Raw genomic sequence first — 14,735 nt, 5'->3', positions numbered from 1 at the left:
TTTAAAAAATGGAAAGGAAGCAAAATCGGATGTCAGCGGTGTACTCCGCAATCACATTGACATACATTATGCCGTATATCATCTGCAAACGGATGGGATGATATGCGGACATACGGAGCGGATGACACAAATGTCATCTGTGTCTGTGAAAAAAAAAAGTGCCGCAGCGGAGGAAAAAAACTGAACGGAAAGAAGCCTTAATCAGCCACAGAACCTGTGTAAATAATATGTGTCCTGGTTTAAAGGGATGAGGTGGTAACCCTACTTGGCAGTGCTTGGTGAAATGCAGATTCCATACAGCAGAAGTATATACACTGATACCTACATAGAAGTGGCATGACAACAGCCATGCTTACTTTCTTTCCGGATACACCACGCTGAATCAATGAAGGAAAGCGCAGTGACCAATACCAAGGCGTCAGCACAGCCTCACCACATCGAATCAAATGCGTCCACGTTTACTGGAGTATGCAAAGGTCTCCTAGAAAATGGCGGCGGCGGTGAAGACTATCTCCCCCCCAAGCTTCGCGCTACACAAATTATGCGTCGAATAGTTACAAACGCATTCCATTTATACAATTCTTTTCTTTCTTGACTATTTACCAAATTTCATATGTATTGTTTATGTTTCTCGGTAACGAAAACCGCCTATGTGTATAACTAGACGTGGGCTTTTGGCTCCCCCTAGAGGTGAGTAGTAATTACTGCTCTTCCTGAATATGGCGGCGTCCGTGATTGTAAGGACTGTTCTTGGTCTCCTGGTTGTTGCCGGGTCTCGGGCAGAGGACACAGCGAGTACAGAAGAATTTGACGTTAAGCCAGGCGGTGTGGAGTACACATACACCCGGACACTGGTCAGATATCTTTTAATTGTTAAAACGCTAATGGAAATCTGTGCTGTCATTTTGAACTACATCACCTAAGATGTCCACCAGACAACATACTGAGTATCGTAGGTATGTGGTTCAAATGCCAAAGTAGCATCACTTCCACTGTACTGTACTATTACTAAATTCCTCCCAGGAGTATTGATGGAAATGGTCTTTTTCAGCACTAGACACCTGTGTGTATCTCTGGTATTAAAGCGGTTAACCGCCAGAAAAAAAAAATTAAATGTGGGCCCCTCTGCAGGTTTAGAACATTTGCTACCCCCCCCCCAAAAAAAAAATAAAAAAACAGATACTGTTTCCTTAAAGCATGTTATACAGCAGAGCACAGTACTTGTGTTGTGTCATTTGTGCCCCCGTATTACCTAAAGAAAACCTGGCTGATCCTGCCAGTTTCTACCCTCCCCTCTGTAAACTGACCACGGTATACCATAGCTGCTAAGCCCTGACACCGTGGTCAGTTTTCCTGCCTCCGTCATCCTCAGTCCTCCCCCTGCAGACCATCAATAACATTTGCTGTGGTAGACAGATTAATGTGAAATTGGACTGGTAATCTTAACCACTTGCTGACTGCCGCGCGACTATTTACTGCGGTGGTCAGCCCCTCCCAGGCAGAGCGACGTAGTACTACGTCGCTAGCCTGTGAGGGTCTAGGGAGCGAGCGCGCGCGCCCCCCCCCCCCCCAGAGGTGCGCGGTCATGGACCCCCCCGCGCGTGTGACCAGCAGACCCGATGTCTGCCGGTCACTCTGGGATCGGCACTGCGGAGGGAGAGAGGCAGGCGGCTGATGTAAACAAGCCGCCTGTCATTCTCCCCTGTGTAAGAATAGTGATCATACAGTTCTGCTATGTAGGACTGTTGATCACTGTTCCTACACCTCAAGACACAGCCAATCACAGTTAGAATCACGCCCCTAGGGGGACACACCACCCCTCCCTCTCAAAAAAAGTTAACCCCTTCACTGCCAGTGTAATTTTACAGTAACAGTGCATATGTATAGCACTGATTACTGTAGTAATGTCACTGGTAACCCCAAAAGTGTCAAAAATCAGTTAAGGGTCCGATCTGTCCGCCGCAATGTCGCAGTGCCACAAAAAAATCGCAGATCGCCGCCATTACGCGTTAAAGAAAAAAACAACAAAAATGACAAAAATCTTTCCCTTTGTTAGTAAACGCGATAACTTTTGCGCAAACCAATCAAAATACGCTTTTTGCGATTTTTTTTTTTTTACCAAACATAGGTAGCATAAAACAAATTGGCCGAAAATGTTAAAACATTTTGATTTTTACTTTTTTTTCATATAAAAAAATGTGAAAAATATTGTTATTTTTGCAAAATTGACGCTCTTTTTTTGATTATAGCGCATGATCAAAAAATCGCACAGGTGATCAAATACCACCAAAAGAAAGCTCTGTTTGTGAGAAAAAAAGGACGTCAAATTAGTTTAGGTACAGCGTCGCACGACCGCGCAATTGTCCGTTAAAGTCACGCAGTGCCGAATCGCAAAAAAAACCCTGGTCGGAATGGGGGTAAAATCTTCCGGGGCTTAAGTGGTTAACTGGTTAAAGACCAGCCGCCACAGATATACTGCGGCAGTCTGGCTCTCCTGCGCATACCGCCAAACAGGTACGGCGGTCACGAGAGGGGCTCGTTCGCACCTCCACTGGCCCCGTGATGGACTGATTCGGTTAAGAACTGATCAGTCATCAGGTCCAGGCCAATGATTTTTGGCCTGGACCTGGTGATCAGTTCTGACCAATGGCATCACCTCCCCTACCTGTGTAATGTAAACACAGGCAGGGGAAATTATGTAATCTTCCCCCCTGGCGTGCTTTTTGGACCCAGCGAGCGAAGAGATCGGTCATAGTGAGTACACCTAAGCACTACACTGACACCAGTAACCCCTTGATCATCCCTCTAATCACCCCCCCCAGTTAACCCTTTCACAGTGCACACTACATACAGTATATAGATTTTTGACTGTATTAGTGTCACTTGTGAGTTTAGTGAGGGGTAGACAGTTTGTATTAGTTAGCGGCAGCCCCAGATTAGTTTAGGGTACCCGCCACCCCCAATAAAGATTTAACCCCCTGATCACCCCCAGTTAACCCCTTCATTGCCCTGTCACAGTGATACTATTATAGTGTACAGATCTTTTTTCTGATCACTGTTCGTGTCACAGGTGACATCAGTTAGCGTCAATTTAGGACAGCGTTGGATCCCCACCGCATATTTAGTTATATATTCTAACCCTTTGATTGCTAGTGACACACACACTAAACACCTCCATTACTGGTATAGTGTCTGAACAGATGGATCAATATCTTTTGATCTGACCAGAACTATACTAGCGTCACCCATAGTTTAGTGTTCCCAAAATGCAGCGTTAGCGGGGCCATCTGCAACACCTGCCAACACTTGCGTTTAGCCTCTCTGCCCCCCCCCCCCCCAAGTGCAGTATTCAACAGATTACTGTCACTTCCTATACACAACACACAAAACCACAGCATTAGCAGAGTCAGGCCTGATCCCTGCTAACACTCGCAGTTAAATTTTTTGGTAGCGATTCAAAAAGTCCTCGACAACCAGTTGCTTTTTTACCTGTGAGTCGCACTAGGTACCTATGTCAAGTCAGAGGTACACTAGTGAAGAGGCCTACTGGATACTGAGCATGAGCGATGGTAAGCTTCATGGTCAGAATCAGGCTCAGTATACGAACCTGTAGAGAGCAGCGGCACCCTAACAGATAGCTCTGACGATGGAGTAGTGGTTCCTGCTAAGGTTAGGCGTACCCGATCCCGTTCTTCTGTTTGCTGAGGTGCAGCAATTGCAGGGTTCTCGTATACAGCAGAGAGCCAGTACTAGTGCCGCTCAACCTTCTGGTGAACTGGCAAGCACCAGCAGCCTAGTACACCCTGGTCATAGTCAAACCAGCACCGCAGTAACACTTGGTGACGTGGCGAGTCCCATAAGGGCAGTTCAATTTGGTGCGGTGGCTAGCACAAGTGGTGTGCCGCAGCCACCGAGAATTTGAAGACAGACCTGTAGAGCCCATAGTGTCCTCCCTGATGCGCTGGCAAATCCTGATTGGCAGCCCACAGATTCTGCAGCGCCCGTACTTCCCCCATTCACTGGCCAGCCCGGAAATCAGGTGGAGACGGACAATTTTAATTCCCTGGATTTTTACGAGCTGTTTTTCCACAGAAGATCTGTACAGATCTATTGTGGACTAAAACAATTTATATGTTGATCAGTTCATCGCCGCAAACCCAAATTTGACCGTTGCCAGAGAATTTGGATGGAAACGTATCACTGTTTCCGAATTTTAGACCTTTCTGGGCCTATCCCTCCTCATGGGCATTACTAAAATGAGTGAGTTGTAGTCACTCGGGTCCACTGACCCGATTCACCATATGCGCGTGTTCTCTGCTGTCATGGCCAGGGCTCGATACAAACTAATTGTGCAGTTCGTGCACTTCAGTGATAATGAACTCTGTCGTCCTTGGGGTGACCCTGGATATGACCTTCTCCAAGATTCGGCCCCTCTTAAATCACTTCAACCAGACGTTTGCAGCCTTGTATTCACCCCAACAAGTTGTCTGCGTTGATGAGTCCCTGATTAAGTTTTCTGGTCATTTTGCTTTCAAACAGTTTTTCCCCAGCAAGCGTGCCAGATACGGGGTCAAAATGTATAAGCTTTGTGAGAGGGCAACAGGCTATACATGTTCTTTCCAGATTTACGAGGGTAAAGATAGCACTGTGGAGCCCCCCAACTGCCCAGACTACATAGGGAGCAGCGGCAAGATTGTGTGGGACTTGGTGTCACCCTTATTCGGAAAGGGGTACCATTTGTATGTGGACAACTTTTATACAAGCGTGTCACTTTTTAGTCACCTGCTTGAATTTCAAATTGGCACATGTAGCACCGCGCGATCTAATCGCCGGGGCATTCCCCACTGGAATGTAGATACCCGACTTGGACGGGGGGAGAGAGCCTGCTTGAAAACAGATTGCTTGCAGTAAAGTGGAGGGATACACGGAATGTTTTCGTCCTGTCCTCCATTCATGCAGACACGGCAGTACAAATTTCTATGGCAACTGGTGTTTTGGAGAAGCTCCTCTGTGTCCACAACTACAACCTTAATATGGGAGGGGCGGACCTCAACAACCAGATAATGGGGCGGACCTCAACAACCAGATGATGGCGCCATATATAATTACCTGTAAGGCCAGATGTTGGTACAAAAAAGTGTCTGTTTACCTATTCCAATTGGCTTTGCTGAACGCTTTTGTCCTTTACAAGGCTTCAGGACGAAGTAGATCCTTCCTAAAATTCCAGGAAGAGATCATCACAACCCTACTGTATCCAGGAGGTGCTGTGGCCACAATTCACAACCCAGATGCAGTGAGCTGGCTGCATAAGAGAATTTTCTGCCCTTACTCTACTCTTTCTACTTTTACTGTACTTTATAATAGTGTTATACTGTAATGTTTTATTGTTACTGGTTTTCATTGTTAACCATTTTTTCCTTTTCAAATACCAACATTCTATGATATTATACTGTAATGTTTTATTTTTACTGTTTTATTGTTAACCATTGTTTGCCTTGCAGGTATGCCCATCAACAGCCACACTGATTTATATATTCTGACAGCAGTAGCGTTTTTGCTCTCAACATATATATGGAAATCTACAATGGCAGCGCTGTTGGAGGTGATTGCACCACTGCAGTGAAAAAAAAGAGCATACCGTATTTTTCGGACCATAAGGCGCACTTAAAATCCTTAAATTTTCTCACATATCGACAGTGCGCCTTATAATGCGGTGCGCCTAATGTATGGCTGTGTTTTCCCCTTCTCATCCCAGTTACCTAGAACTGATTTATGTGGTACACGGCGCTCAAAAATCTGTCAATGTTTTAGCATGGCCTTGGTAAGCTACGAAGCTGCACTGCTTTGATTGAGCATTACGGCCATCGTAGTCAGGAGGTGTGTGCATACCCGCTGCCCCAAAAATGGCTCCTGTAAAGAGACATGCTTACGAAGCGGATTTCAAACTCAATGCTATCAGTCACGCAATACAACATGGAAATAGAGCAGCTGCGAGAGAATTCAACATTAATGAATCAATGGTACGGAAGTGGAGGAAGCAAGAAGACGCCCTGCGCCAAGTAAAGAAGACCAAACTGAGTTTCCGAGGAAACAAAGCAAGATGGCCACAGTTGGAGGACAAAATTGAACAGTGGGTTATTGAACAGAGAACCGCAGGTAGAAGCGTCTCCACTGTCTCTATTCGACTCAAAGCAACAGCTATAGCATGTGAAAGAGTTGAATAAAGTTTGACTTATCAGAGTTTTGTGTCATTTAATGCGCCTTATAACCTGGTGCGCCTTATGTATGGAAAAAAACACGTTAGCGGTCGATCAGTGATACTGCGCCTTATAATCCGGTGCGCCTTATAGTCGCGAAAATACGGTACATGGCTTTCATCATGTATGCCCGCCTTCCACTGTTTTTCTCAGGCTCGCCTGTCCCACCTGGTAACCCGAGAGTGCAGCCAGTAATCTGACCATAGAGCTGATTGGAGACGAGAATGATCATACAATCATCTCTATGGCTTAAGATACCGGAAGCTACAAGCATTTCATGACTTTGGTTCCGCCAGATATAAACAGCGCCATTGGGAAATCAGGAAAGCTTGGTTAAAAAAACAAAATAAAAGGGAAGTTATTAAAATAACATTAAAAACCAAAATAAATAATAAAAAAAAAACAATTCCAGCACCCCTGTCTCCCCCCCCCCCCTCCGTGTTTGCGTGCAAAAGCACACGCATGCATCGTCTAGTGTCATATGTAAACAGCAATTACAGCAAGCATGTGAGGTATCACCCTGAACGTCAGATCAAAGGCAGTAATTCTTGCAGTGGACCTCCTCTGTAGGTCTAAAGTGGTAACCTGTAAAGGCTTTTAAAAATGTACGTAGTTGGTTGCCGTTGCACGGGCGTGAGCAATTTTAAAGCATGTTATGTTTGTTCTGTAGGGCCTCTGCTTTAAAAAAATATATGTTTGGGGGTTCAATGTAATTTTCTAGTAAAACATTTTTTTTTTTCATGTAACAAAAAGTCACAGAAAAGGCTTGGTCTTCATGTGGTTAGAAGATGTGTGGCTAAGATTGAATATAAAATGCCAGGACAGTTCAAAGACCCCCAAAATGACCACTTTTTGGAAAGTAGACACCCAAAGCTATTTGCTGAGAGGCATGTGGAGTCCATGGAATATTTTATATTTTGCCATAATTTTGGGGAAATTGACAATTTGTTGTTTTTTTTTTTTTAAGCAAAGTTGTCACTAAATGATATGTTGCTCACACATGCCATGGGTATATGTGAAATGACACCCCAAAATACATTTTGCTGCTTCTCCTGAGTACAGGGATACCCCATGTGTGAGACTTTTTTTGGAGCCTAGCTGTGTAAGGGAACCCCAAAAACCAATCACCACCTTCAGGTTTTCTAAGGGCGTAAATTGCTTATTTTACTTCCTCACTAGCTATCACAGTTTCAGATGCCCTAAAATGTCAAGATAGCAACCCCCCCCCCCCCCCAAATGACCCCATTTTGAAAAGTAGACATGCCAAGCTATTTGCTGAGAGGCATTGTGAGTTCCTGGAATATTTTATATTTTGCCACAAATTTCGGGAAAATTACAATTTTTTTTTTTACACAAAGTTGTCACTAAATGATATGTTGCTCACACATGCCATGGGTATATGTAAAATAACACCCCAAAATACATTCTGCTTCTTCTCCTGAGTACAGAGATACCCCATGTATGAGACTTTTTGGCAGTCTAGCCGCATACAGGACCCCGAAAATGAATCGCCGCCTTCAGGCTTTCTAAGGGCGTAAATTGTTGATTTTACTCCTCACTACCTATTACAGTTTCGGAGGCCATGAATCGCCAAGAAAGCACAAATCCCCCACCCCAAATTACCCCATTTTGGAAAGTAGACATCCTAAGCTATTTGCTAAGAGGCATGGTGAGTAAGTATTTACACTCAACATGCCTCTTAGCAAATAGCTTTTTTTTTTTACACAAAGTTATCATTGAACTGATATATTGCTCTCACATGCCATGGGTATATGTGGAATTACACCCCAAAATATATTCTGCTGCTTCTCCTGAGTATTGGGATACCCCATGTGTTAGACTTTTTGGGAGTCTAGCCGCGTACAGGACCCCGAAAACCAATCGCCGCCTTCAGGCTTTCTAGTCATTTTTCAAACACCTGTGACAAAAAAATGTAATATTCAATGGGCTCAACATGCCTCTCTTTGGGGTGTCTACTTTCCAAAAAGGGGTAATTTGGGGGAGGGTTTTACTCCCCTGCCATTTTAGCACCTCAAGAAATGAGATGGGCAGTCCAAAAGTAAAAGCTGCGTAAATTTCTGTATATACAGCATAGTTTGTAGACACTATAACTTCTGCGCAAACCAATAAAAATACGCTTATTGAGATTTCCTGAGACCTGTAGCTAAATACATTTTGGGCTAAATGCATGACCAGAATTGGGTTTATTGGATATTTTTTTTATAAGAAAAAGTTGAAAATTAGATTTTTTTTTTTTTTTTGCAAAATGTTCAGTCTTTTTTAGTTTATAGAGCAAAAAAATTGCAGAGGCGATCAAATACCACCAAAAGAAAGCTCTATTTGTGGGGAAAAAGGACATCAATTTCGTTTGGGTACAGCATTGCATGACTGCGCAATTACAAGTTAAAGTCACGCAGTGCCAAATTGAAAAAAGTGGCCTGGTCATTAAGGGGGCAAAGCCTTCCGGTCCAGAAGTAGTTAGAGGCTTTTCTGGAGGAAGTGAAAAGAGAGAGCTAAAATAGTTTGGATGGTCGGTCGATTCTGCCTTAAAATCAAACTGGTACAAGATACCAGAAGACGGCTCCAATTAGAGCTGCATGATTAATCGTTTAAAAAATCGCACACTCTATCCAACCCCCCCCCCCCCCTCACGATCTTAATTCGCCATTTCCTCTATTCATACAGAGCAGACAGGTTCTCTGCTCACTCCCAACTGTCAAAAAAAAAAAAAGAGCCTCTGGAAAATGTTTATCCACATTGCTAAGCACTGGGAGATAGCTATAAACATGTTTTACAGTGTATCATTTCGTTCTTTTAGGACCGGTTCACATTCCTGCGAGTGCGCCGATATTTGTGGGGGGATATTTGTTGTTGGGCAGATTTAAAAAAGCAAAATGCAAATTGCGGTGAAATCGCTGTATATACGCACTACATGCTTTTCTGCAGCTTCTCCTATGAAGTCAATTTAAACCAAAAAAGCACTGTTTTGCGTTTAAAAAAAAAAGTCCCTGACCCTTTCCAAAAATGCAGACACAAAAATGCACTGATGTGAACGTGTTCCATAGGAACCCATGTTCAAAAAAATCTGTATATCTGCAAAAAAGCATGGAAAAACGCTGGGGTGCGAATGGAGCCTAAGGCCCCTTTCACACGAGCGATCCGATCTGCCTGTCAGTTTTTCAGGTGGATCTGATCGGATCCCCCATGCATCCCTATGGGGCAGTGGATGTCAGCGGAGACATGTCCCCTGACACCCGCATCCGATTCTGTCTGTGAAATCCAGACGGATGGAAACCCTATTTTCCATCTGTCCAGGGGATCGGATGAGTGGACAGGCTGTCCGTTCTCATCCGATTTCCCCTTAGAGATGCATGGGGCTCTGACATCTCCCTCTCCGCTCACAGAGCGGAGAGGGAGATGTCACCTTCCTGCTCAGCGGGGATCTGTTATTACGATCCCCTGCTGAGCAGCACAGATCCGCCTACGGAGGGGGACCATGGGAAAGAGCCCTAAGAGTTGTCCACCTTCCAACCACTTCCTGCCAGACTACCTGATTTGATCGAGAAAAAAAAAATTCTGGTTGTTTGTAGTCGGATTAATTAAAAAATGAGCATTCGTGAAGGTTCCCAATACCCAGAGGAGATGAGAATTCGGTTCACCTTTTCTTATAAAACAAAAAAAAACTGAAAACCCTCAATCAGGCGATCTGTGCCCAGTTGGAGTCGTTCAAGATAGAGAATCTCTCTGCAAATTTAGAGAAATGGAAATTCCTGACAGTCTCTTGGTTTGATAGATGTGTAATGTCTTAAAAATGAATTTCATGCCATGTCTCTCATACCTTCTGCAAGCTTTGCTGATCAAACTGCTACGGGAGTTTTTTTGAAAGATCCTAGCGGCCTTTATCCAATGCATTTGGCAAGGTAAACCTTCCCATTTCAAGCAGGCACTCTTGCAAGGACCCAAGCTCAGAGGTGGTGTCATATTCCCTGACCCTGCCTTATACTGTACGGCGGTCTATATGGCCAGAGTGGTCGATTGGGTGTCCATATGGCCAGAGTGGGCACAAACTTTGGGTGTCTTTGGACAGGAATCGGTGGCTGCTTGTCTAGCCTGCCTTCCATGGACAGGAGTCCCAACACTCTCATGTAGCGCCTCCCCACTCCTTGATTGAATCCACCTTGATGGATCTCTCTAGATATTGCAAACTGGCAGCAACTTCCATCTTCCCCTTGCCACAGACTCCTATCATCGGCCACCCAGACTTTGCTCTGGGTCTGACTGAGAGAGCCTTTCAACTCCGACATGATCTGAACCTAATCATAGCTTCTTCTTTTCTTGGTTCATCTGGCTGGGTCTGCCCGTGAGAACTGTTTGATTCTATTTAACTTTTAAGCTCTGGGCCAGTGGAAACTGTTGCATCTAACCTACTTCCTCTGGTCGCATCCTGATCATTCCAGGTTTCGAATATAATCTACCTCATTTGAAGACCTTTGTTTGGGAGAGGGGCCAATTGGAAATCTCTCTATGTTCCTTACAGTATTTTATTTGCAGTAACATGTCAGCAAGACCCACCATATTTGCTCAAATGGGAAAGAGACCTAAAATCCACGTTTTTCGGAAGCTCAAAAAAATGAATATTTTTTTTTTCCTAAATATCAGGAGACCTCTTACAAAATCTTAACGTGCTGGTACTGGACCCCTTCTGTGTTAGTGTTCCTTTTCCCCAGACAAAGCCCATTATGTTGGTGATGTGGCATTGACTGGCACACTATTTCACATTCTCTGGGACTGTCCAAAGATTCGCCCCTTCTGGCAACAGATATTGCAAATCGTGCACAAACTCAGACCACGGTCTTTTTGACAACCCTGCTGCAGTTTGGCTCCTTTGTCAAGTAAGAGATACCATAAATCCTTACTGAAGCATCTCTTGAATGCCCCTAAGACATGTATTCCCAGTATGTGGAAACCACAAGCCCCGCCCAATATATCACAACAGTTTGCCAGGGTGAACGATATTCAGCAAATGGAACACCTCACTGCGTTCCTCAGGGACAAGAGAGAAGAACACGATACACGCTTGACTATATTGGGACATGTTTCATCTTTCAGATGTATACTTAACATGTTCTTAACAAACTGAAGGTATTCAATTCTGAGAGCTTGGTTCCTTATGCTGACATCCCCTCCCTCTTATTTTTTATTTTTTTCCCCTCCCCCTTTTTTTCCCTCTTACTTTTCCTCTTCTCTTCTTCTCCCCTTTTTAGACACCTAGTGTGTTCACTTTTCTGTCTAAAAACACCTGGAAAATGCCTTTTCGTTATGCACCAATCATCCTATGTTTTGTGAGCTGAGAGGGCTACCCCCTTTTTGAAGAGGGTCATGATCTGTGCCTGTTGATGATCTGATCCGCTCCTGCAAATATTTTTCAAACCATAATTGTTTTTTCCTAAAGTTGAATATGACCCTGAGTTGTTAGTCGCGATTTATCACAGAATTTTCATAGGGTATACAGTTTGGTTAGTAGCAATTATCCTCTGTTGTTTTCATTTCCATCATGTCATGATCATCTTCATCAGGACTGTGCTGTCATGTCCTACTACTGTTTTATGTTGCATACCTGGATGCTCTCTGTAGGTTTATCAGATGCCTGATTGTCCCACTCAATCCTACATTCCTATTCCACTACCAGTTTTGGTGCCTTCCCTTCGGTCTGTCCACCTCCCCCAGGACATTCAATGAGGGGGATGAGAATACACCACTGCTTGGACGGCATTCTCTTTCCAGCAAACAATCGGGAGATGCTTATATCCAGCATCGGGATGTTCTGCTACACAATCCACAAAATGTTGATCGCTAATTCATTGGAAGAAGAGCTTCCTTTGCCCAGCCCAAGGAATGAAGTTCTTGAAGGCATTTTTGGATACACTGAAAAAATTCAGTAGAACTTCCACAAGGGAATATCTGTCCTCTGATAAAGTCAAAGGTGCTTTGGGAGCAAAGCCTTTTCCAGCAGAACAGTGCCTAAGTATCCTTGATTGACCAATTGTGATTTCCAAATGGAACATCACCTCAGACCTCTGTACGCTGCCCTACAGCCTACTGACCTCTGTACGCTGCCCTACAGCCTACTGACCTCTGTACGCTGCCCTACAGCCTACTGACCTCTGTACGCTGCCCTACAGCCTACTGACCTCTGTACATTTTACTTTGTATGATACGTTTAATTCAGTTCTGTAAACAACACCTTATTTTCTGGCAGTGCCCCTCCCGAGACTAGACTCATAAAATCATATTTTATTTTTCCAATTAAGAAGGGTTCGGTGAATGCGCATATGAAGCTGGTGGGGTTCAGTACCTCCAACAAGGTTAAGAACCACTGCTCTAGATACACCAAGCGCTTACCAGATCACACATGTATGTCAGCATCCAACACAGGGTATGAACATCAATGGAATCCTGGCGCAGTGCTTCTCTCTAGGTGTTCAACGCCGTCTGCAGGGAGCCACGATATCCACCAAAAACCATGCACAGCCAATCTCATCCAGAGCAGCTCTCTGGGGGCGGGGCTCCTCCGCAGATGGGGGCGGGATCAATGAACACAGCTGACGCTTCCTCCTCCGATGACCATAGATGTTCCACCTTCCTCCTCCTATGACCATAGATGTTCCACCTTCCTCCTCCGATCACCATAGACGTTCGAGAATCCAATCGAGAATCTGTGGAAAGAACTGAAAACTGCTGTTCACAAACGCTCTCTATTCAACCTCGCTGAGCTTAAGCTGTTTTGCAAGGAGGAATGGGCAAAAATTTCAGTCTCTCGATGTGCAAAACTGATAGAGACATACCCCAAGCGACTTACAGCTAGAGACATACCCCAAGCGACTTACAGCTGTAATCGCAGCAAAAGGTGGCGCTACAAAGTATTAACTGAATAATTTTGCACGCCCAATTTTTCAGTTTTTTTTTGTTATTTCATTCCTCTTCATGATTGTTGTTGATTCTTCACAAAAAATTACAGTTTTATATCTTTATGTTTGAAGCCTGAAATGTGGCAAAAGGTCGCAAAGTTCAAAGGGGCCGAATACTTTCGCAAGGCACTGTATATAATGGGGAGAAAATCTTAAGTAAAAGTTAGCAGATCAAGAGATGTGGACAACCCATCCTATCTAAATGTGAATGTACAATATACAATGCATTTCTAAAGTATTCAAACCCCCTTCACTTTTTTTAAATTTTATGTTGCATTCGGATACTACAGTTTTTAAATTCATATTTTATTTTTCATTAATTTACGCTCAGTACCTCAATAATGACAAAGTGAAAAATTGAATTTTAGAAATGTTTGCAAATGTTTAGGCCCTTTTCAGATGAAGTGGATCCGTCCAAGTGGAATCCCCCTACTCAGCGGGAGGATTTCTCTCCGCTGATCCTGGCAGAGCAGGCGGATGACGGGTCCGTGTCCGCTCCACTATACAGAACAGACACAGACCGCTCTCCTCTATGGGACCCTCGGATGGAAACAGACTGCGTGTCCGTTTCCATCTCATTGTCATCCGATCCACTGGCCATAGCCATACATCTATTTTTAGCTGATTTTATTAGATTGGATGCCTGGTGGGTGTCAGCGGACACGTGTTCACTGACATGCGCCTACCCATAGAGATCAATTGATGGTCCGGATCAGGTCTGCCTGAAAAACTGAGAGGCGTATCTGATCGATCCACTGGTGTGAAAGGGGCCTAAAAAAGGGAAAACTGAAATATCACATTGTCGTAAGTATTCAGACCCTTTGCAAAAACACTTAAAATTTAGCTCCAGTGCCTCCCATTTCTCTTGATTGTTGCTGAGATGTTTCTACACCTTGATTCATTTCCCATCTGTGGTAAATTAAATTGATTGGATTTGGACATGATTTGGAAAGGCAAACCTCTCTATAAGGACTCACAGCTGACAATGCATACTGTATCAGAGGAAAAGCTATGAGGTCAAAGGAATTGCCTGCAGAGCTCAGAGACCGGATTATTGCAGGGAACAGATCTGGAGAAGGCTACAAAAAATATCTGCTGCTCTGAAGGTACCCAAGAGCACAGTGGCCTCCATAAATCTCAAAGGAAAGAAGTTTGCGACAACCAAGACTCTTCCAAGAGCTGGTCTCCTGGCCAAACTGAGCAATTAGGGGAGAAGGGCCTTAGTCAGAGAAGTGACCAAGAACCCGATGGCCATTCTGACTGAGCTCCAGAGATCCTATGTGTAGACAGGACAAAGTTTTAAAAGGACATCCATCACAGTGGCTAGACTGAAGCCTCTCCCCAGTGCAAAACGCATGAAAGCTCACTTGGAAGTTTTCAAAAAAAGCACCTGAAGGAAAAGACTGTGAGGAACAAGATTCTTTGGTCTGATAAAACCAAGATTGTTCATGCCGGTATCCACTGGGTAAAAACTAAATCTGAGGGTGCAGAGACTCTTCAGTGCCGCGCT

The 14,735-nt window shown here is 44.2% G+C and overlaps 1 protein-coding gene across 1 annotated transcript in view; it reads left to right on the top strand.

Annotated features, from left to right (window-relative positions):
- The first annotated feature begins 690 nt into the window (after positions 1 to 690).
- The window catches only part of MYDGF (myeloid derived growth factor), a 46,969-nt gene continuing 32,924 nt past the window's right edge, over positions 691 to 14,735 (top strand). Inside the window, exon 1 of the mRNA XM_082254979.1 lies at positions 691 to 854. Within this exon, the coding sequence (XP_082111105.1) occupies positions 720 to 854 (135 nt within the window). The 5' untranslated portion in view covers positions 691 to 719. The remainder of the gene's footprint in view (positions 855 to 14,735) is intronic.

Source organism: Pelophylax lessonae (assembly GCF_965119305.1).
Source record: "Pelophylax lessonae genome assembly, chromosome: 1".
Classification (NCBI taxonomy): Eukaryota; Metazoa; Chordata; class Amphibia; order Anura; family Ranidae; genus Pelophylax; species Pelophylax lessonae.
The sequence above is the reverse complement of the archived record's forward strand: the minus strand, read 5'-3'. Positions and strand labels throughout refer to the sequence as shown.